This window comes from Oryctolagus cuniculus, chromosome 2, assembly GCF_051225735.1.
Source record: "Oryctolagus cuniculus isolate XC-2025 breed Fujian yellow rabbit chromosome 2, ASM5122573v1, whole genome shotgun sequence".
Taxonomy (NCBI): domain Eukaryota; kingdom Metazoa; phylum Chordata; class Mammalia; order Lagomorpha; family Leporidae; genus Oryctolagus; species Oryctolagus cuniculus.
Window position 1 is genome coordinate 1006767 of NC_142868.1, and position 24519 is coordinate 1031285.

The 24519-nt window shown below is 46.8% G+C and overlaps 1 protein-coding gene across 1 annotated transcript in view; it reads right to left on the reverse strand.

The window, feature by feature from the left end:
- POLN (DNA polymerase nu) overlaps window positions 1–24519 on the reverse strand; it is a 192512-nt gene that overhangs the window by 57412 nt on the left and 110581 nt on the right. Inside the window, exons 12-14 of the mRNA XM_089324955.1 lie at window positions 16695–16752; window positions 15658–15735; window positions 14052–14166 (exon numbers count right to left, since the gene is read on the reverse strand). Of these exons, the coding sequence (XP_089181081.1) occupies window positions 14052–14166; window positions 15658–15735; window positions 16695–16752 (251 nt within the window). The remainder of the gene's footprint in view (window positions 1–14051; window positions 14167–15657; window positions 15736–16694; window positions 16753–24519) is intronic.

The following is a 24519-nucleotide window of genomic DNA, read 5'->3' on the forward strand; positions in this document are numbered from 1 at the left end:
CTCAAGCTGTTGTGCCACAACACTGGCCCCTCTTTGGTTCACTTTTGTTGACTGCTTACTCTCTTGGTCAGAGGTCACAGGACATACTACCTTGATTCTTCTTAGGTCTTAAAATTTAATATATATAGCCCAGAGTCCTGGAGTCAAAGCTGGTTCCCAACCCAGTCCTGTCCTGCAGTCGCCTGGCTCCTCTTTCCTTCCAACATGACAGATGCCGCTGTGTCCTTCGCCAAGGACTTCCTGGCAGGTGGAGTGGCTGCGGCCATCTCCAAGACCGCGGTAGCACCCATCGAGAGGGTCAAGCTGCTGCTGCAGGTGCAGCATGCCAGCAAGCAAATCACTGCTGATAAGCAATACAAGGGCATTATAGACTGCGTGGTTCGTATCCCCAAGGAGCAGGGAGTCCTGTCCTTCTGGCGTGGTAACCTGGCCAATGTCATCAGATACTTCCCCACCCGGGCTCTCAACTTTGCCTTCAAAGATAAATACAAGCAGATCTTTCTGGGTGGCGTGGACAAGAGGACCCAGTTTTGGCGCTACTCTGCAGGAAATCTGGCATCTCCCTAGACCGCGCTGCACCTTGACTTGCTCAGCAGTGTGTGGGAGCGATAAGCTTTCACTGTCCTCCCTCCAAGCCACGATGCCCACCGGCAGGAACTCCAGGTGCCCCGTGGTGGTTCAGGTGTGTCAGCAGGACGCACTAAGGCCACACCTTTGGTTATGTCTTCACTGGCCCTCTGCTGCTCACAAGTCTTTTCAGATTTCTCTTGTATTGATTACAGATAGTCACTGATACATTCAAATGTGCAAGATTCCAACTTTCTGAGTTCTCATTATTTCCTTTCATTCTTTCTTGTATATTGCCACACCATTTCAGCATTTGTCTCTTTCTGACATAACCCTGTCACATGTTCACATGTAGACAACAGTTTTGTTTTTGTGGTTTTTTTTTTTTTTTTTTTTTTTTTTTGGTCAGGCAGAGTGGACAGTGAGAGAGAGAGACAGAGAGAAAGGTCTTCCTTTTGCTGTTGGTTCACCCCACAATGGCCGCCGCGGCCAGCGTGCTGCGGCTGGCACACCGCGCTGATCCGATGGCAGGAGCCAGGTGCTTCTCCTGGTCTCCCATGGGGTGCAGGGCCCAAGCATTTGGGCCATCCTCCACTGCACTCCCTGGCCACAGCAGAGAGCTGGCCTGGAAGAGGGGCAACCGGGACAGAATCCGGCGCCCCGACCGGGACTAGAACCCGGTGTGCCGGCGCCGCAAGGCGGAGGATTAGCCTAGTGAGCCACGGCGCCGGCCAGATGCTTTAATAACTGTTGTCGGGCCGGCGCCGCGGCTCACTAGGCTAATCCTCCGCCTTGTGGCACCGGCACACCGGGTTCTAGTCCCGGTCGGGGCGCCGGATTCTGTCCCGGTTGCCCCTCTTCCAGGCCAGCTCTCTGCTGTGGCCAGGGAGTACAGTGGAGGATGGCCCAAATGCTTGGGCCCTGCACCCCATGGGAGACCAGGAGAAGCACCTGGCTCCTGCCATCGGATCAGCGCGATGCGCCGGCCGCAGCCATTGGAGAGTGAACCAACGGCAAAAGGAAGACCTTTCTCTCTGTCTCTCTCTCTCACTGTCCACTCTGCCTGTCAAAAAAAAAAAAAAAAAGGCATATTCTGGGGACAGCGCTGTGGCACAGTGGGTAAGGCCACTGCCTGCAGTGCAGGCATCCCATATGGATGCTGGTTCAGGTCCTGGCTGCTCCACTTCCGATCCAGCTCTCTGCCATGGCCTGGAAAAGTGGTGGAGGATGGCCCAAGTCCTTGGGCCCCTGCACCTGCGTGGGAGAGCTGGAAGAGGCTCCTGGCTCCTGACTTCAGATCAGAGCAGCTCTGGCCATTGCAGCCATTTGGGGAGTGAACCAGCAGATGGAAGACCTCTCTCTCTCTTTCTCTCCCTCCCCACCCCGCCTCTCCTTCTTTCTCTGTGTAACTCTTTTAAATAAATAAATAAATGGATCTTTAAAAAAAGCATGTTCTAAAATTCTGTTGGTCCACCTTTGTCTGAAGTCATAGGCTCATTAGGAATATTATTTGTCTTGCGAGTTATCAAAAGTGACAGTTCTACCAAATGTTTAAGGTTTACCAACTATCATCCTCCAGCCTCCAACAGACGTCTCCTAACTGCCTTCCACTGGGCCCCAAAGTCAGTTCCACCTGTTTTAGGATTTGTTACAGCAGTCTCTTACAGCTCCAGTCCCATGACAGGCAAGGGTGTGCTACCATAATAAGTCACTACAAAACCTACTACCTGTACCAGGAACAACTTATTTCTCATCCCCATTGCATTCCATCACAGGTTGGTCTAGCATTTATATGCAAAACGGTAGAGTAGCATCTATCAAAATTTCACTAGCTGTTGTAGCAGAGGGAAAAAGAGATAAAGAGGAATCAAACACAGTTTCCTGAAGTCTCAGCTTAGGAGTGACACCTGTCACTTTCACTCACATTTCATTAGCAAGTGCCCTGGCCAAGTCTGACTCCTGCTGGTTAGGGAAGCACCATCTGCAGGTGGAGTCTCAGATAACAGCACTGCCCACCGCACTTACCTATATACTTCTGGTAAATTTCTTGGGATTTTCTACAGAATCATGTCATCTGAAGAGTTTTATTTTTTACCAGAGACTATCTGAGAGAAGCACCCCAAGAAAAGGTCTCAAGCAAAAGTAACATGATTATATTCTGAAATTTTAAGTTTCAGATTGAAAGTGTTGAGCTGAATGTACAAACAAGAAATGGTTTTTTAATCTGCATTTTTTTTGACAGGCAGAGTTAGACAGTGAGAGAGAGAGAGACAGAGAGAAAGGTCTTCTTTCCGTTGGTTCACCCCCCAAATGGCTGCTACGGCTGGTGCTGCACCCATCTGAAGCCAGGAGCCAGGTGCTTCTCCTGGTCTCCCATGGGGTGCAGGGCCCAAGCACTTGGGCCATCCTCCACTGCACTCCCAGACCACAGCAGAGAGCTGGACTGGAAGAGGAGCAACCGGGACAGAACCGGCGCCCCAACCGGGACTAGAACCTAGGGTGCTGGCGCCACAGGTGGAGGATTAGCCTAGTGAGCCATGGCACCAGCCTTAATCTGCATTTTCTAAACTTTAAGGAGAGGCCGGCATTATGGCACAGTGGGTTAAGCCACCACCTGAGATGCCAGCATCCTGTATGAACACTGGTTTGGGTTTGTGTCCTGGCTGCTCCACCTCCAATCCAGCTCCTTGCTAATGTGCCTAAGAAAAACGTGGAATATGGCCCAAGTGCTTGGGCCTTTGCACCCCTGTGGGAGAACTGGATGAAGCTCCTGGCTCCTGGTTTCAGCCTGGCCCAGCCCTGGCTTTTGTGGCCATTTGGGGAGTGAACCAGTGGATGGAAAATATCTCTTTTTCTGTCTCTCTGTCTGTAACTTTGCCTTTCAAATGAAGAAAACAATCTTTTTTTTTTAAGATTTTATTTATTTAGTTGAGAGGTAGAGTTATAGACAGTGAGAGGAAGAGACAGAAAGAAAGGTCTTCCTTCCGTTGGTTCACTCCCCAGATGGCTGCAATGGCTGGAGCTGCACTGATCCAAAGCCAGGAGCAAGGTGCTTCTTCCTGGTCTTCCATGTGGGTGCAGGGGCCCAAGGACATGGGCCATTTTCTACTGCTTTCCCAGGCCACAGCAGAGAGTTGGATTGGAAGAGGAGCAGCCAGGACTAGAACTGGCGCCCATATGGGATGCTGGCACCGCAAGCAGAGGATTAACCTACTGTGCCATGGTGCCGGCCCTAGAAATCAATCTTTTTTCTTTTTTCCTTTTCCTTTTTTTTTTTTTTTTTTTTTTTGACAGGCAGAGTGGACAGTGAGAGAGAGAGAGAGAGAAAGGTCTTCCTTTGCCGTTGGTTCACCCTCCAATGGCTGCCGCGCTGCGGCCGGCGCACCACGCTGATCCGATGGCAGGAGCCAGGTGCTTCTCCTGGTCTCCCATGGGGTGCAGGGCCCAAGCACTTGGGCCATCGTCCACTGCACTCCCCGGCCACAGCAGAGAGCTGGCCTGGAAGAGGGGCAATCGGGACAGAATCCGGCGCCCCGACCGGGACTAGAACCTGGTGTGCCGGTGCTGCAAGGCAGAAGATTAGCCTAGTGAGCCACGGCACCGGCCGAAAATCAATCTTTTTTAAAAAAATAAACTTTAGGGAAATCTCCTTTTAAGGCAAAAGCCTGATTACTGTGAGGAAAGGCACCTGAGAGGTCTCAGATTATGCAACACAGAATGGCCACGTTCTGTATGTGTGTTTAAAGCCACTGGAGGCCGGCGCCGCGGCTCACTAGGCTAATCCTCTGCCTGCAGCGCTGGCACACCGGGTTCTAGTCCTGGTCAGGGCCCTGGATTCTGTCCCGGTTGCCCCTCTTCCAGTCCAGCTCTTTGCTATGGCCCGGGAGTGCAGTGGAGGATGGCCCAAATGCTTGGGCCCTGGATTCGCATGGGAGACCAGGAGGAAGCACCTGGCTCCTGGCTTCGGATCAGCACGGTGCGCCAGCCTTAGCGGCCATTGAGGGGTGAACCAATGGAAAAGGAAGACCTTTCTCTCTGTCTCTCTCTCTCACTGTCCACTCTGCCTGTCAAAAAAAAAAATAAAATAAAATAAAGCCACTGGCGCTGCGGGCAGTAGCTCTGAGGTCTGGTCCTAGCTGATGGCACTCCCTGGGCAAGCCCCTGGAAGCTTTGGTAGACAGGTGCCCATCTATCAAACTGTGGCTTTAGAGATGATTTCTGCAGTTTCTTCCAAACGGCATCCTTTATGTATAACTATATAATCTCAGAGGGATTTTCAAGGAAATAGTTATTCTTTGAAAATGTTGCTAAATATTTTAGAACATAACATCTAATTGATTTTTTCTTTTTGTGTTTCAAACAACAAGGCATTGACAGGAAACAAACATTTTCAAAAGTATGTTTTTCTCCTTTTTTTCTTTTTTTTCATCATGTACTATTCTAGTCCTCTGTTTGGAACATAAAAATCATTTCCACAGCAACTAATTATAGGGTAAGTCACAAATGTTGGATTACTACTGCTGGTGGGGAATTAAAAGCAACTATCTTAAAAACATTTAACACTTCTTATTGTTTAAGTTCTTCCAAGAACTAACACAAGCTAATAAAATGCAATGAAAGGGCTGGTGCTGTGGCGCAGTGGATTAAGCCACTGCCCACAGCGCCAGCATCCCAGATGGGCACCCGCTTGAGTCCCAGCTACTCCCCTTCCAATCCAGCTCCTTGATAATGGCCTGGGAAAGCAGCAAAAGATGGCGCACATCCTTGGGTCTGAGAAGGCACTGGGAGAATCAGATGAAGCTTCTGGCTCCTAGCTTTGGCCTGGCTCAGCCCCTGCCAAGGCAGACATTTGGGGAGTGAGCCAGTGGATGGAGGATTTATCTTTGCCTCTCCCCCTCTCTCTGTAACTCTGCCTTCCAAATAAATGCACTTTTAAAAAATAAAATAAAATGCAGGAAAGACACATAGAATACACAGTGTAGATATGAACATCTCAAGTTGACTTTCTGTGTAACCAGTCTGATATAAATCTGAAGAAAATTATTGTCTTCCTGATATATTTAGTCTTTTGACAAAAGCCAGTTAAGCACATATGTCTGTGTCTGTCCCCGGCTTCTTGTCTGTTCCACGGATCTGAATGCGTCTCTCTGCCAACACCACACTCTCCTGATGACCACATATTGTTTTAAGGTTAGGTAGAGTGATTCCTCCCTATTTTATTCTTTTTTTAAAGATTTTTAAAAAATATTTATGTGAAAGTCAGAGTTACACATAGAGAGGAGAGGCAGAGAGAGAGAGAGGTCTTCCATCCATTGGTTCACTCCTCAATTGGCCTCAACGGCCGGAGCTGCACTGATCTGAAGCCAGGAGCCAGGAGCTTCTTCTGGGTCTCCCATGTGGGTGCAGGGGCCCAAGGACTTGGGCCATCTTCTATTGCTTTTCCAGGCCATAGCAGAGAGCTGGATTGGAAGTGGAGCAGCCGGGACTCAAACTGGCACCCATATGGGATGCTGGTACTTTAGGCCAGAGGGTTAACCCACGGCGCCACAGCGCTCACCCCCCCCTTTTTTTAAATCAAGATTGTCTTAGCTATTCTAAGGTTTGTGATTTTTCAAATATACTTTAGAATACACTTGTCTATGTCTACAAAAAACTGCCCATGTTTTAATAGTGATTGCATTATGAACCTATAGATCAATTTAGGGGGACTAATATATTTGTATGTTGAGATTTTTGTTCCATGAACATGGTATGTGTCTTTAGATATTTTTTATTTCTTTCATCATTTTGTAATTTTAGGCACACAGATGTTTGTTCATAGTTTGCTAAATGAATATTTAAGTATTTCATTCTCTTTGGAGTGACTGTAAATGGCATCGTGCTTTTAATTTTGATTTCTGTATGTTTGCTGTTAATTTATAGAAATACAACTAATTTTTGTGTCTCCATTCTTCTGACCTTTCTGAACCCACTTACTAGTTCTAGAAGTTAAAATATTTTTCTTTTGTGTAATTCCTGAGATTTATTCTATGCAGACAATCTTGTCATGTGTAAATAGAGACAGTTTTATTTCTTCATTTGCAATCCATATGACATTTATTTTTCTTTTCCTATGCACTGGCTAGAATATCAATATTCAACATTAATAAGCTGTTCCTGATATTAAGGGAAAGCATCCAGTCTTTCAACATAGTGTTTTCTGGAGGTTGTTTTGTTTTGCTCAAAGATGTTCTTTAGTAAACTGAAGTTGTCCCCCTCTGTTTCTAGTTTGCTGAGAATTTTTTCAAATTTTATTCATTTATTTATTTGAGGGGAAAGGGACACAGAGAGAGGTTATTTCATTGCCCAAATGCCTGCAATAGCTGGGGTTGGGCCAGGTTGAAGCCGGGAGCCAGGGACCCAAAGCAGGTCTCCTACCCAGGGTCAATCAGTCGAGCTATCACCTGATACCTCCCAGGGTGTGCACTTTCAGGAAGCTGGAATTGGGAGCGGAGCTAGACTTATTCAGGCATTTTAATATGGAATGCAGGCATCCTGAGTGGTATCTTAACTGCTAACCAAATGCCACCTCTGCTAAGATTTTTTTAAAATCACGAATGGGTATTGATTTTGTCACTCTATGTGTGCATCAATTAATACGAATATGTTATTTTTACCTGTTAGCTTAATGACATGGTAATTACATTGATTTCATTTCTAAAAAAGACTGATTTATTTGAAAGTCAGAGTTACATGGAGAGAGGAAAAGGGAGGGGAGAGAGAGAGAGGGAGAGAGGGGAAAGGAGAGGGAGAGAGAGGGATATCTTCTATTTACTGGTTCACTTCCCAGATGGCTGCAATGGCCAGCACTGGGCCAGGCTGAAACCAGGAGCTACGAGCTTCTTCCAGGCCTCCCACTTGGTGGCAGGGCCCAAGTACTTGGGTTATCTTCTGCTGATTCCTAGGCCATTAGCAGGGATCTGGATCAGAAGTGAAGCAGCCAAGATATGGGATGCCTGCATTGCAGGTAGCAGATTTACCAAATATGCCACAATGCCGGTTCTGATTTCATTTTTTGAATGCTGAAACTGCCTTGTACCCTTGGAATAAATCCCATTTGAACATGATATATAATTATTTTTATACATTGTTGAATTTGGTTTGTTAACATTTTGAGGATTTCTGCATCTATGAGTGATATTGACTATTTTTTTGTTAATATATATAAAAAACTTTCTTTGGTTTTGGTCTTAAGCTTAATTCTGGATTCACAGAAGGAATTAGGAAGTGATTTTTTTTTTTTTTTTTTTTTAGGAGAGGTTGTATAAATTGGTGTTAATTCTTCTTTAGACATTTGGTAAAATTCTCCAGTGAAGCCATCTGGGCCTGAAGGTTTCTTTTTAAGGAGCATTTAAAATTGTTCATTTCTTTATTTTCATTTTGTTTGAAAGGCAGAGAAAGAAAGATCTTCCATCTACTGAATCACTCCCAAAATGCCCACAACAGTCAGGGCAGCAAGGGTGAGGCCAGGAGCCCAGAATTTAATCTGAGTCTCCCAAGTGTGTGGCAGGGGTCCACATACGTGAGCCTCATCTGTTGCTTCCGTGTGCACACTGGCAGGAATCTGGATCAGAGGCACTCTGTCATAGGATGGGAATGTCCCATGCTGTGCCCAACGTCCCTGTTTTTAGGAGCTCTCGAGTAACAGACTCAATTTCGTTAGAAGTTTAGGAATATTCAGGTCATCTGTTTCATCTTGGGTTTTGGTAGCTTGCGATTTTCAAGAAATTAGTCCACATATTTGAAATTGTTGATTTTAAAAATAGTTATTCATAATATCCTATTCTACTTATGATGTCTACAGGGTTTTATTTTTTGTCAATATTGTTAGTTTGTAAATTGTATCGATTTTTCAAAGAATCAGCTTTTGCTTCATTGATTTTATGTATTTTCTTGGTTTCAGTTTCATTGATTTCTGCTTTTATATTTATGATTTCTTTCCTTCTACTTGCTTTGGGTTTACTTTGCTCTTCTTTTTCAAGTTTTTTTTTTTTTTTTTAAGATTTATCTTTAAGGTAGAGTTATAGAGAGGAGTAGAGACAGAGAGATAACAAGAGATGTCTTCCATCTGCTGGTTCATTCCCCAAATGGCCGACTGGTTGGAGCAGAGCTGAGCTGATCTGAAGCCAGGAGCCAGGATCCAGGAGCTTCCTCTAGGTCTCTCCCATGGGTGCAGGGGCCCAAGAAATTGGCCCATCCTCAGGCGCCTTCCCAGGTGCATCAGCAGGGAGCCAGATCAGAAGTGGAGCAGCCGGGACTTGAACCAGTGCCCATATGAGATGCCAGTACTGCAGGCCAGGCTTTAACCTGCTGTGCCACAGCACTAGCTCCTCAAATTTTTTGAGATAGCAACTTAGACTGTTGATAGATCTTTCCTTGTTTCTAATGCTATATGTTTGCCTCTTGACATTGCTTTATCTATACCCTTTGCCTAGTACTTTGACCAAAATGTTTTATCTTAATACTTGGTTAGTGACATTCAGAGTAACTTTGAGCCCACTGAAAAAATAATATGCTTTTGATTTGTGCACCAAGACTCATTGTGAATCACAGAGAAATGCTCTTATACACGTAAAGGAAAATTCATGGCACTAATTCCAGTCAACCACAAAACGGCAGAAAGCTCAAGAGTTAAACAAATAAGTAAAATAATCTCCCCACCTAAACAAGACTTTCCAGTCCTCCAGAGAGGGCAGGGGTGCTGTTAGATCTATTATACGTGGTGGCGATTCTGAATTACTCGTATCCTAAATGCAGGGAGAGTGACAGTGCTAAGAAAGGACGCCGAGTGGGAAGAAGCACGAGTATACAGAGAAAGGTGGGCCAGCAGAACACTCTGGGGAGCCCTGTGTACGGGAGGAGAGAGGCAGAGCTAAGTGACAGCTGGGAGATGCTCAGCTTCACCAGTCACTGGGGCAGGGGTGGGGAACGTCTGACCCCCGGCCCTTGAAGTCACCTGGTCTGGCCCTGCCAAGACAATCGCAGGTAGGACTTGAAATTTAATAAATCTACAGCAGGCTAATTTTTAAGTTGATAATCTTGTACAGCCTGTGAATGTTGTTGTAAATACCCAAATGATCCTTGGTAGAAAAATGGTTCCCCACCCCTGCTTAGGGAAACACAAATAAAAACCACAGTGAGATGTCTCGTCACACCCAGCAGGATGGTTACAATCAGAAAGGTCTCGAAAGCGTCAGTGAGAATGTGGAGAAGTGGCAAGCCCACTTACTGCTTGTGGCAGTGCACGGTAGTGCGACTACTCTGGAAAATTGTCTACCAGTTCCTCAAAACACCAAACATAGTTGCCACAGAATTGTATATTTTAAAAACTTAATTGTATATTTTAAAACATTTATATTTTAAAACATTTGTGTGTGTGTGTGTGTGTATATATATATACATATATATATATACATATATATACACACACACACAATAAAAAGTTAAACATAGGATTAGTATATGACTCAACAGTTCTCCTAGGTATATACCAAATGCACATCCATATAAAAACTTGTACACAAACATCGACAACACATTATTCTAGTAAAAAGGTAGAAACAACCCATTAGATGCATCAATAGATAAACTGACAAATAAACGAAATGATATTTTCTTACTTGCAATGTATATGTGGAATATAGTATTCTACATAAAGGAATATTTTCAGCCATACAAAGAAATGAGTCACTGTTACCTCCTACACATGAATAAACCTTGAAAACCTTATGTTCAGTGAAGGGCCAAAGGACCCAGTCACACAAAAGTGTCCATATTGTTGACCCCATCAATGTGGTAAGTACAGAACACGCAAATCTACAGAGACAAAGTAGGTTAGTAGTTTCCAGTGGCTCAAGTGACAGTTAAATGGTCATGGAATTTCTTTTTTGGGTGATGAAAATGTTCTGACAATAGATAGCAGTGATGGTTGTACAACCTAGTGGATGTCTAAAAACATGAAGTGGTAACTTTAAAAGAGGGAATTTCTGCCATTGCTGTGGCACAGTGGGTTACAGCCATGGCTTGCAGCACCTGCATCCCTTATGGGCACCCATTCAAGTCCCAAGTTCTGGCTGCTCCACTTCTGATTCAACTCCCTGTTAATGCATTTGGGAAAGCAGCAGAGGATGGTCCCAGTCCTTGGGCCCAACACACTCACATGAAACCCAGAAGAAGCTCCTGGCTCCTGGCTTCGGTTTGTCCCAGCTTGGGCCATTGAAGCCATCTGGAGAGTGAGCCAGCAGATGGAAGACCTTCCTCTCTTTCTCTCTGTAACTCTGCCTTTCAAATATATAAAATAAATCTTAAAAGGGGAGGGCATTTTATGGTCTGTGAATTGTATCTTTTTAAGAAAATTATTTCAAAGTCAGAGAGAGACAAATCTCTCACTGGCTGGTTCACTTCAGGTCACAGCAGGGACGGAGCCAGGCTGGAGCCAGGAGCTGGAAGCTCAGTCTAGGTGTCTCTCATGGGTGGCAGAGACCCCACTTGCGCCAGTGATGACTGCTGCCTCCCAGGGTGCGCATGTGCGGGAAGCTGGACCTGGGAAGAGCTGGGACTGCAACCCAGCCACTCTGAAGTGAGACGCAGACGTCCCACGTGGAATCACAACCACGAAGCTGAACGTTCCCCTGTATCTGAATTAAAAAACGGTGACAACCTGGGAGCAGAGGGCTTCCTCAGGGTCAGCGGGCAGACAGAGCGGGTGAACAGCACACTGCGGAGGGTGGGGCCGGCGGGGCTGTGGAATAAGGACCCGAAGGGCCTTTGGGTCCCCCCTTGCTGGGGGAAAGGTCCTTGCTTGGTGTTGCTGGCCTTGAACCTCAGGGGCGACTGCACCCTGAGAGACGGCAATCATTGCCTTAGATGTGAGGGGTTCCAGGTTTCAAACTGAAGGAAAAGCCCAAGTAGGTAAAATTCAAGGTTGTTTTAGAAAGTAAGGATGACATAACTGTGAGAAACTATAGGGATTCAGTATAGATTTACTGTGTACCTAAATGATATAAAGGATGTTCTCGAGCAGGTTGAAGACAGGATTTCATGCTGGGGTAACCTTTAGGACAACCCTAAACAATCTTGTTTTCAGTACAGGGGAAGAAGGAAGTCAGTGTGGGTATTAATGGTGTTGGAGTAAACTTGGAAAACAGGGGACTGTGGATGAAGCCGGCCATGCAAGGTTGTGCTGGCTGCACACGGCACAGCTCTGAGAGCCATTCTCACAGACAGCTGAATGTGGGCGAAGCCTGGAAATTAACAAAGCGCAGCCCTGACCTCAAGGCAGGATCCTTGGGAGAGTGGGGATTCACAGACATCAAGGCAGAGTGGAAGGAAGTGCAGGCGTCCATGTGCGGGGCCCTCTACGCTGTCCCTCATGGAGGAGGGAGGTACATTTTGGAGACTAAGAAGAGTAGATTTGTGGGCATCAGAAAGTTGGGAGCCGCTGATGAGACAAGAGGTTGAGAGCACTCAGAGTCCTCCTCAGGCCAGGCAGCCCGAGTTTCCAGTGAATACAATCACCACCACTTTACGACTGTCTCCAGCACCTTGGGAGAAAACAGAGGAGCACAAAGCCCTCTGCAGCACAGCAAGGAGTGAAGGGGTCTGTGGGTGTCTTCACTTACCCGCTGGTCCGCGCCTTAGTCCCTCACTGAGTGCCCAGGAGGAACTGGGGACTGACCTTGGGCTCTTGGAGCTCAAGGAGTAGCTAAAGGGAGACACCAATGACACCACCACATGCCACACAAAGTGACAGGCACAGGGCAGGGTGGTGCATGGGAGTGAGGCCAAAGTGAGGATCTATGGGAGTTCCGAGGTGGGCAGCTTGGGTCTGAAAAAGGACCACATCCAGGGTAGAGGCCATTTGTGTGAAAGGGAAGTGTCCCAGAGGGTCAGGTGCAGGGCTGAGGGGAGGGCAGAGGACGGGACAGATAAGAGAAGGCCCCTGGAGACAGCAGGTCTGGGGATTAAGGCTGGCGCCTTGAGTGGGACCTGGCTCCCGAGGCCGCTCCACTCAGCTGTCTGTTAGATTCGTCCTGTGCATCCGTCGCCCGTCTTCCATTGCCTGGCAAACGTTCCTTTCCTCTACTTCTACAAATACAGACTCTTTAAAGCCCCGATTCAGGTACAACAACATTCTCACTCTCTGCTCCCCTTACATGAAATAGTTTCCCCTGCATTTTGTTGTTCAAATGAGGGTCTCACGGTGGTATTTTGGAGAGACGTTTGAGTTCTGCACTATTCATTTAATGGACACATCCTTGGTGAGTCCCAGCAGGGAGCAGAGCACATGTGGTCTCATCGCCCTCACCCTCAGCTGACGCCGCAGCAACACGGTACACACCAGACAGGAAGCAGCAGTGCTGTGAGGGCATCAGACAGGTGGCCAGGGAGGTTCCCAGGGCAGGCTTGTGTGAGCCCAGGGGAAGGAAAGCCCCTCAGGACCAGCCAGGCTGACTGCAAGGGGGCAGCCTGGAGAGCGGGCAGCTGGAGGCCAGTACCTGCCTGGGATAAGGGGACACAGTCCTGGCCTTGTGGAGCCCATACGCCTGGAGGGAAGCGCAGGGGGCTCCAGAGCATGGGGAGCTGACCCTAGTGTGGGGTGGGGACACCCGGAAGTGACATCTGTAGGGTGACTCCTGGGGGGAGCAGATGACAGGTGAGGAAGGCAGGGGTGCCGAGGGAAAAGGGGTTCCAGGAGGAGCAGTGTGGTGACGGGCACAGTGGGACCATCTGCTCTCCTCTGAGAGGCAGGCAGCCCAAGGCCAGCACCGTGCATGGTGGCTGCACTTTCCCCAACACATCGATTGCGTTCTTTGGAGACACACCTCTTTTCTCCCGACGTATCTACTGCGTTCTCTAGAGACATACCTCTTTTTTTTTTTTTTTTTTTTTTTTTTTTTTTTTTTTTTTGACAGGCAGAGTGGACAGTGAGAGAGAGAGAGACAGAGAGAAAGGTCTTCTTTTGCCGTTGGTTCACCCTCCAATGGCTGCCGCGCTGCGGCCGGCGCACCACGCTGATCCGATGGCAGGAGCCAGGTGCTTCTCCTGGTCTCCCATGGGGTGCAGGGCCCAAGCACTTGGGCCATCCTCCACTGCACTCCCCGGCCACAGCAGAGAGCTAGCCTGGAAGAGGGGCAACCGGGACAGAATCCGGCGCCCCAACCGGGACTAGAACCTGGTGTGCCGGCGCCGCTAGGCGGAGGATTAGCCTAGTGAGCCGCGGCGCCGGCCGAGACACACCTCTTTCTAAGCGGTGAAGAGTCATCAGCTCTTTCAGAATCAGGAAACTCTTGGTGGTCTAGTTATCTACTCCTCTCTTCGAAATCATAGCTACTAGAGAAAAGTGAAATTTCTTTCTTATGAGAATAGCCTTGGAATAACGTGAAGCTTTCCAAGTCACTTTGCCTTCCTGTAGATCTGATAGCATTCCGTACTCACGATCTTACCACTGTGAAGTTAGAGTGGAAAACACGTCCTCTCTCTCAGATTCATGGAATAACTTCAAAAGTTCTGCATCCCCAGACAAATGCGCAAGAATGCGCAATTCAATCTGCGAGAAGTCTGTTAGACAGAGCTTTGCATTAGTTCAGAACTTACCAATGATGTTCCTCACTGTTGCTTCCCCGTGCCACCCCCCACCGCAGAGTCAAGGCCAACATCCCACCACCCACGTGCCAGGATCCTCTGGCTTCAGGGCCACTGGCCATTCCCTTTGTCTGCAAGTCCAGGGGACTTCGTGCGCCTCCTGAGAGGCCAGCACTGTTCACTTGTTCATTCACACGTTCTGTAAACCAAATCTTTAGAAAAGGCTTCCTCTGTGCTTCCCCCAATGGAGCGTAAGTTGTAGGGAGAGATGGCCAATTTGAATAAGTTATTCGTTACGTAAGAAGTTGAGGGGGCTGGTGCTGTGGCACAGCAGGTTAAGCCTCTGCCTGCAGCACCAGCATCGCATGTGGGCACCAGTCTGTGTCCTGGCTGCTCCTCTTCCAATCCAGCTCTCTCTTATGGCCTGGAAAAGCAGTGGAAGATGGCCCAAGTCCTTGGGCTCATGTACCCATGTTGGAGACCTGGAAGAAGCTCCTGGCTCCTGACTTCAGATTGGCCTAGCTCCAGCCATTGGAGTGAACTAGTGGGTGGAAGACCTCTCTCTTTGTCTCTTTCTCTCTGTCTGTAACTCTGCCTCTCAAATAAATAAACAAATTGTTTTAAAAAAGAAGTTCAGAAAGGGGGCCAGTGTTGTGGTGTAGCGGGTAAAGCTGCCGCCTGCAGTGCCGGCATTCCATACAGGCACCAGTTCCTGTCCTGGCTGCTCCACTTCTGATCCAGCTCCCTGCTAATGCACCAGGAAAAGCAGCAGAGGATGACCCAAGTGCTTGGGCCCCTGACCACGTGTGAGACAGGGATGAAGCTCTTGTCTCCTGGCTTGGGCCTGGCCCAGCCTAGTTGTTGCAGCCATTTGGGGAGTGAGCAAGTGGATGAAATACCTCTCTGCTTCTCTCTCTGTAACTCTTTCAAATAAAATAAATATTTTTTTAAAAAGGTGAGAAATAAAAAATATGGGAGAAGATAATGAGGTTAGGGAGTGTGTGTGTTTAGGGAAGCTGCTGTTCTGAATGGGGCAGTCATCCCACTACAGGTCTCATCAGGGAGTGGCACTAGCATAGGCCTGGAGAACCATCGTGGCCCTGGGGAGGAGGAGTGGCCAGGGCAAGGGTGTGAGGCGGGGCCAGCTGTCCCAAAGCAGGAAGAGCAGGGTGGCCAGTGGGGCTGTGGTGACTGAGCGAGGAGGGAACAGGGAGTGGTGAGGACAGAAAGGAGGGGAGGACAGACAGGGTGCAACCACGCAGGGGTCTTTGGAATCTGCATACAGTAAGCAAAAGGACCTGTTGCTATTTATTGTGCATAAGAAAACGCCTCATTCAAACAGCTGCCTTAGACTCAAGTCCTCTAAGTACCTTTAGATTATTCCATTTCTAAATATTTGAGCTGTGTGGAAATGCATTAAGTGAGCTACAGGGACACATGGTGGCCTCTGACCCGGCTCGCACGTACCTGCTGCCAGGAAGGTGTGGCCTGCAGAAGAGACGAACATGGCCCTTGGGGAGATAGTGAGAATCTCATCTTCTTTGCCTGAATTGTTGTTTCAAGGGTACACAGTGAGTTTGGTCACGAGCAGGCCCAGCTATTCCTCAATACAGAGTTATTTAAAAATCATTCTGAGGTCAAAAGTCTAGATTTTTAGTTTTTCTGATTTATTTTTATTACTGTGATTTTAAAATAACACTACTACTAGAAGTTAACTATATTTCTTATTGAACTTTTTCATTCTGCTTAGAATTCCCAGTGAAGAAAATACCAAATATTGACAAGTGAGTACATTCACACAAGCTATCTGGAGACTTTCTGAGCCTCCCTCCTAAGAGGATCTACATGAGAGCCACACTCGACTTTCGCCCTGGACATGTAAAGGGCTGTAGGAGGCAGAGCAGCTTGTTACACTCCCCAGGGGGCCTGCTCAGCACGACTGTGCGTTCTGGGAAGGACCACTCTCAGCCTTCTTGCTTTTGTCTGAATCCAAGGCAGTGCCCAGAGCAAAGGGGGCAGCAGTGACACGGGAGGAGAGGTCACTGCAGGAGGCAACAGTGCCGGTCTGCTCAGATGTGGAGCAGAGCTGTGGCTGTCAGCAGTTCAGTGCAACAGCTTAGAAGGAAGAGGGCTGTTTGTGTCCTTTTATGGGCGCTTTCAGCAACTTTCAGGCTTTAACAAAAGCCAGGGTGCGTGCGTGCGTGCGTATTTTCTTTATCGGGAAGTTGGAGGGGAGTTGGTGGGGGACAGGTGGTAGGAGGGGAGCTATTTCCCTTGTATAATTATTATCTATTTTAACTTGCAAACTGTTGAAAGGGAGTTACCCTATCATTTTAGCTGTTAAAATTTTTTTAAAATGTGTATTTAAACTCTTGTCATGTAAGCAAAGAGGAAAACTTCAGGAAAGTGAAGCCATTCGTTGTATAGAAAAGCAATTACAAACATCCCTAGGTTTAAAAAAAATAGTACCCAAGGTTTTAGCAAAGTAGAAAGGAATGTGTTACCTTTAGTATTCTGAGGTTTAGTAATATGAATTGGGTGCCTGGAGATACCTTGGATATTCTGTTAAGAAAAGGAGAATAGCTTTAGTTGAAATCTATCTATCTATATTTTTTGACAGATTAAGTATATTTTTCCCCAGAAAGCTTTTATTTAAGGTAGATAAACTTCATGCATTTCATAAATACAACTTCAGGAACATAGTGATTCTTCTCATCATACCCAACCTCCCACCCTTCTTCCTCCTCCTCCTCCTATTCCCAATGTTATTTTTTACTAAGATCCATTTTGAATTGACTTTATACACAGACGATTAACTCTATACTAAGTAAAGAGCTCAACAAATAGTATGGGAAAAGCTGTTCCTCGATGGTTTTGATTTCTTCTGTGACCGACTGCTCACTCAGGAGCATGCTGCTCAGTCCCCTGGGATTACGTCTGTTCTAGAGATTCCCAAGCTGTTAATTTCCAGCTTCAGTCTACTGTGGTCAGAGAAGATGCATGGTATGATTTCCATTTTTTTGAATTTGCTGAGATTTGCCGTACGGCCTAGCCTGTGGTCAATTTTAGAGAAAGTTCCATGCACCGGTGAGAAGAATGTGTGTTCCACAACTGCAGGAGGAAAAGTTCTGTAGAGTCTGTTAGGTCCATTTGGTCTGTAGTGTCGATTTTTATTTTTATTTTATTTATTTATTTTTTCGACAGGCAGAGTGGACAGTGAGAGAGAGACAGAGAGAAAGGTCTTCCTTTTGCTGTTGGTTCACCCTCCAGTGGCCGCCACAGCCGGCACGCTACAGCCAGCGCACCGTGTTGATCCAATGGCAGGAGCCAGGTACTTATCCTGGTCTCCCATGGGGTGCAGGGCTCAAGTACTTGGGCCATCCTCCACTGCACTCCCTGGCCACAGCAGAGAGCTGGCTTGGAAGAGGGGCAACCGGGACAGAATCCAGTGCCCCGACCGGGACTAGAACCCGGGGTGCTGGCGCCGCAAGGCGGAGGATTAGCCTAGTGAGCCGCGGCGCTGGCCTGGTCTGTAATGTCGATTAACTGTTGTTTCCGTGCTGATTTTCTGTCTAGTTGCTCTGCTCATTGCTGAAAAAGGAGTATTGGGGGCCAGTGCTGTGGTGTAGTGGGCTAAGCCTCCGCCTGTGGCACCAGCATCCCATATGGACAGAGGTTCTAGCCCTAGCTGCTCCTCTTCTGATTCAGCTCTCTGCTATGACCTCGGAAAGCAGTGAAAGATGGCCTAAGTGCTTGGGTCCCTGCACCCACATGGGGAGACCTGGAAGAAGCTCCTGGATTCGGATCAGCCCACCTCCAGCGATTGAGGCCATTTGGGGAGTGAACCTGCAGATGAAGACTTTTCTCTCTATTTCTCTCTCTGTGTCTGTAACTCTACCTCTTAAATAATCAAATAAATAAATAATCAAATCAATAAAATAATCAAATCAATAAAATCTAAAAAAAAAAGGTGGTGTTGAAGTCCCCCTTTACTATTGCATTGGATTCTATGTCTCCTTTTAGATCCATTAAAATTTTTTAAAGACCCAAATGCCCTATAATTGTGTACACATTTATTATAGTCACATCTTACTATCGAATGATCCCTTAGTCACTACATAGTGACCTTCTTTGTCTCTTTTAACAGTTTTTGTGTTAAAGTCTATGTTGTCTCATGCTAGGATTGCCACATCAGCTCTTTTTTGGTTTTTGTTGGCAGAGGGTATCTTTTTCCACCCTTTCGCTTTCAGTCTGTGTGCATCTTTGTTGGTGAGATGTGTTTCTTGTAGGCAGCAAATAGGTGGGTTTTGTTTTTTGAATCCAATTCAGCCAGTCTGTGTCTTTTAACTGGAGAGTTGAGGCCTTTTACATTCAAGGTGACTACTGATAAGTAACCACTTGGCCCTGCCATTTTTCCATAAATATTCCTATTATTTACTTTGGATTCCCTTTGTACTTTTACTGGGAGATTTTTCTGCCTTCACATTCTTTCATAGTGATGACCATGTTTCTGTGTTTCTGTGTGTAGCACATCCTTAAGTATCTTTTGTAAGGCTAGATGAGTGGTGACTAATTCTTTCAATTTCTGTTTGTTATGGAAGGTCTTTATTTCACCTTCATGCATAAATGAGAGCTTTGCAGGGTACAGTATTCTGGGTTGACAGTTTTTTCTCTTAAGATTTAGAATATATCTTGCCCTTCTCTCCTAGGCTGTAGGGTTTCTGACGAGAAGTCAGCTGTAAGTCTAATTGGAGATCTTCTGAAAGTAATCTGGTGTTTCTCTCACGCATATTTTAGAATCTTTTCTTTATGTTTTACTGTGGAGAGTTTGACTAACAATGTGTTGTGGGGAAGATCTTTTCTGGCCATGTCTATTAGGAGTTCTATGTGCTTCTTGTACTTGGATGCCCCTTTCTCCAATTTGGGGAATTATTTCACTAAAAAGGACTTCTAATTCATTCTCTTTCCACACCTTCAGGAACTCCTAAGACCCATACATTGGGTTTTAGATAGTATCCCACAAATCTCTAATACTGCTTTTTAGTTATCTAATTTCTTCTTCTACTTTTTTTTTTTTTTTGGTCTTACTGTAAAATTTCCAGAGATTTGTTTTTTAACTTGAATATTCTTTTTTCTGTCTCACCAAGTCTGTTGTTAGGGATTTCCACCACATTTTTAATTTTACCTTTTGAATTCTTCATTTCCAATATTTCATTTTGATTTTTCTTTAAAATGTCAATTTCGGGGGGGGGTAATTTTTTATTCATGTATGGATTTCTTTAATTCATGGATTTGCTTCTGGTTACTTTTTTTTTTTTTTTTTGACAGGCAGAGTTACACAGTGAGAGAGAGAGAAAGGTCTTTTCCATTGGTTCACCCCCCAAATGGCCGCTACGGCTGGTGTTGCGCAGATCCGAAGCCAGGAGCCAGGAGCCAGGTGCTTCTCCTGGTCTCCCATGTAGGTGCAGGGCCCAAGCACTTGGGCCATCCTCCACTGACCTCCTGGGCCACAGCAGAGAGCTGGACTGCAAGAGGAGCAATCGGGGCAGAATCCGGCGCCCCATCTGGGACTAGAACTCAGGGTGCTGGTGCCACGGGAGGAGGATTAGACAAGTGAGCCTCGGTGCCAGCCTGCTTCTGATTACTTCTAAGTAATCCTATCATCAATTTTTTGAATTCCATTTCCAGCATCTCTTCAGTCTCTTCATCTTCACATTCTGTGTTTGAAGTGTTGTTGTGTTCCTTTGGGGACGTCATGTTGTCTTCCTTATTCTTGTTTCTTGAATTCTGTTTATTTTTAGGCATTTGTAGAGAAACTTGTTGGTTTTTTCTCCTGTGGTGGTTTTTATCTTTGGGCTATGCCTCTGTGGCTTAGCGGAGTGTCCGCTCTTCCAGTGAGTATCCAGCGGTGTGTGCAGGGTGTGGTCAGTGCTCCAGGGTGAGGGGGGTATCCAAGGTGACACCCAAGTTGGGTGTGGTAGATCTCTCTTTTTTTAATCAGGGAGAGGTTTGATCTGTTCTGTTGGCATAGTCTCACACTCACCTCTTCTCCAAAGTGACTGATGCCTGGGCACTAGTCCATGCTGCCACAATTAGCACACAAAGGATCCGTGCAGTCCTCGGTGTGAACTCAGATCCTGCAGCAATGACCCTCACCAGGGAACCAGGGAGCCCCGAGCATGTGGAGCCACCCACAGTGACTCCTCAAAGACTCAGCCATACCTTGTGCCCTCCTGCACAGCCACAGTCCACCAGCAGTCCCAGCACACAAGGCTCCCACAGTCACAAGCACCCAGCCTCCTGTCAATTCTCCCAGCCAGACGCAAGCCGTCTCCTCTCGGCGGGCTGCTGGGCATGTGACATGAGCTGGAGCGTTTGATCTGTACGTCTAAAATGTGTCCGCCTTCCCTCTGCTGGCTACAGGACACCAGTGCCAGGCGACGTGGTACAGAGAGAAATGTGGCCCCCTTTTTCCTCTGGTTAGGAGGTGTAGTTCCCCATGGGGCATGCAGCTGAACGCAACCAGGCTCTTCCCGCAGCTCCATCACCAGTGGCTGGGCTGCTGCAGTCTGGTCTCACCTCACCCTCCAAAGCTGGCGCTGAGGCTCTCGGCTCTGGAGTCCTGAGTTGTGCGCACCCACACCTTCCACGTAGATCCACAGTCTCTCTCTAATTTGCGAGGAGTTTCCTCTACCATTGTCCCTGTAACTCTTCCCTGAGATTGCACTCTGCACATTTTTTAACTATCTTCCTCTAAAATAGAGCTAAGCTCCTTCCCTATTTCACCATCTTGGTCTCTTCTCAATTTAATATTTTAATTTTATTTTCTTGGTACTTTTTAGAGAGGAAGAAAGAGCTCCCCAAATGCCCACAGTGGCTGGGGCCAAGTCAGGGCCAAAGCTGGGAGTAGGAACTCAATCCAGGTCTCCCATGTGGGTGGCAGAAATCCAACGACTTGAGCCATCAGTGTTACCTCCAAGGGACAGTACTGACAGCTGGAGTCAGGGATCAAACACACTTACTCTGATATGGGTGTCTCAGCCACGAGGCTAGGTGTCTACTCCTGAGATGCCTACTGTTAAATTTATCTGTACCACTTAAGTATATTTCAAATACATCACATTTAAATTTAAAAAAAATTTTTATTTGACAGATAGAGTTAGACAGTGAGAGAGAGAGAGCGACAGAGAGAAAGGTCTTCCTTCCGTTGGTTCACCCCCAAATGGCTGCTACGGCCATAACTGTGCTGATCTGAAGCCAGGAGCCAGGTGCTTCCTCCTGGTCTCCCAGGCGGGTGCAGGGCCCAAGCACTTGGGCCACCCTCCACTGCTTTCCCCAGGCCACAACAGAGAGCTGGACTGGAAGAGGAGCAACCAGGACTAGAACCCGGCGCCCGTATGGGATGCTGATGCTGCAGGTGGAGGATTAACCAAGTGAGCCACGGTGCCGGCCCCCATCACATTTTATTTTAAACATCAACAAAAAAGTAATGTGTATGTATCCTGCATATTAATATTTAATATGATTATCAAATATTAAAACAATTTTGGTGAGTACATCACTAAGTATAATCGGCAAATCTGAGAAAAATTATTTTGGATCTAGCCCATGTGATTCCTAATAGTAATTGTATGTAGCAATTCTTTTTACAGCAAGCCAAACCGTGCTGAGTAATATGCTCAAGGTAGATTTATATGAAATTTGTATATTGTACTTTTATTTTAAAACACAATTTAAGATGAGAATTCTGTTTTCTCTGCCCTTCGTCGCTTGCCCTGCTGCTGCTGGTACTGGTACCTGCCTGTCTTAGCCTGCTCATGGCTGGTGGTGGATGCACTAGAGGCTGCTGGCTAAGCCCCTTCACCCCCTCACTCACGCTGAGGGGCAGTGTGCGCCAGGCCACAGTCACGGTCATGCCCTATCTCCACTATTCAAATCATGAGGCTGTGTTATGACATCTTCCTGATTCCTGGCAGTCCATTGAACAATAACACTCTGCTTTGTCTGGTAATAGATCTCCATGGATATTAATGGGTCTTGACCCCGCGCCCCCGCCTCCGACTGGACCAATGACCTGTGCTATAGTACAGACCCATAAGCGTCAAAGCCCTGCTGCCTCACGTGTGACCTCTTTAGGTTTCCCCAGAAACTCCTGGCGGTGGCAAGGTAGGCATTGATCGCCTCCACTTCTAGAGTGACCACACTGAGACCTGCCGGCATTCATTCAGCGGCTTTCAAGTTTTCTGTACATTAGAATCACATGATGCTTTTCAGAAATACCAAATATACACAGGATAAGCTCAATAAGAGATAACACAAAAAAGAGTCAATGGATTGAAGCCAAGAAAAAAATGGAGCCTCAGGGACAGTGAATATCAAAAGTATGATTTAAAGATGTGTTATTTCAGTCCCTGAGGGGGAAAAGAGAGATCTGCATAGATTTGTGTGAAAAACACAATTTTGCCAGTTCTAGAAGACCAACTGCTGCCCATTTGCTGCTCCTCCGCACGTGGAGGAGCCGCACTGGACCGGACGCTTGTTGTTCCCTTTTTTACAAGTCTTTTCTATAGTAAAATTAGAATGAGCAAACAGCGAACTCCCAAAGCAAGAATGAGTAGAGAGAAATGAGAAAGAACGAAGCAACGAACTTCCCCGCGAACTCTCCAACGCCCTCTCCAACCAACCCACACCACCGTGCCGTCTCTCTTCTCCTTTACAGTCCTCTCCACCCATCCGCGCTCCGCCTGTCCTCGTGTCGAGCACGCCCTTCTCTCCTACTCGGAGGATGAATCGGCTCCTGCTGCTCCTAGTAGTCAAGATGAATCAGCTGGGTAAAAGCTGGTTCCTCCTTATCAGCGCCATATTGTGGGTGGCGGGCTTCGCCTCCCGCAGGAGATGGATTCTGCCTCCCACACAACAACCCTAAATGTGATAAGTGAAAAGTAAACAAGGCCCAGAAACATCACAGTCAAACTTATGAAAACCAGAAACCTTGGAAGGAGTTGCAGCAAGACGACACGCGACGCTCAGAGGAGCAAGCACATGAATGAGTGCAGGCCTCCCACCAAGAGCCAGGCAGACCTGAGGACAGTGGAACAACTGTCAACACTCAAAGAAAAGAACTGTCAGCTCAGAACCGTCCGCAAATGTGTTCTCCAGGAATGAAGGTGGATTAAAGGCATTCCAAGATGCATAGAAATTAAGAGGACCTGTTACAAGCAGCGTTGCCCTACGATAAGTGCCACTGTAAGTACTTTAGGTCAGAGAAATATCTTTCCAAAGGGAAACCTGGAACTTTAGGGACAAAAGAAAAGCAGCACAAATGCTCAATAGCTGGGTACGTGCAATAGATCATTTTACAAAGTTCTTAGGGAGGCTGGTGCTAAGGTTCAGTAGGTGAAGCCTTTGCCTGTGGTGCCAGCATCTCAGTTTGTGACCTGGCTGCACCTCTTCCAAGCCAGCTCCCTGCTAGTGCACCTGGGAAAGCAGTGGAAGATGCCCAAGTGCTTGGGTCCCTGCATCCATGTAGCAGACTGGAAGAAGCTCCTGGCTCCAGATTGGCCCAACTCCAGCCACTGTGGCCATTTGGGGAGTGAACCAGGGGATGGAAGAGCTCTCTCTTTCTCTCCCTCTCTAACTCTGCTTCTCAAATATAAATAAAGTCTCTTTAAAAAGAAGTCCATTTCCAAAAAAATAAACAAAAAAAAGTTTTTTAGGGGCCAGCACTATGGCCTGTAGTGCTGGCATCCCACATGGGTACCAGTTCAAGTCCTGGCTGCTCCACTTCCAAAGCTCCCTGTTAATGTGCCTGGGAAAGCAGTAGAAGATTGTCCAAGTGCTTGGGTCCCAACACTCCAGAAGAAGCTCCTGGCTCCTGACCCGGCACCAGCTGATGTGACCATTTGGGGAGTGAGCCAATGACTAGAAGATCTTTCTCTCTATCTTTTCCTGTCTCTTTGTAAGTCTGATTTTCAAATAAATAAATAAATAAATAAATCTCTTAAAAAAGTTCTTTAAAATATTTAGAGAGACTCACATAACTAAACATTTACTCACAGATAGAAATTCTTCACTTAGTTTCAACTCAAGCTGTTAGAATGGCTACTGAAAACACAAAAAGTGAGTAAAACTAGTGTGGGGAGCAACTCGGACTAGACTAAGTTACTGGAATTAAGACTTATTCTATGCATCTGCTCTCCCACAATATGGCACTGAGAAGGGAGTAACAACTTCTACGCAGCTGCCTCTCGCCAATTTGATTGACTGAGCTGCAGGAGCTGATCTTGCTCCTGATTGGAGGAGAGCAGCGTACTCAGCGTGTGGGTAGCA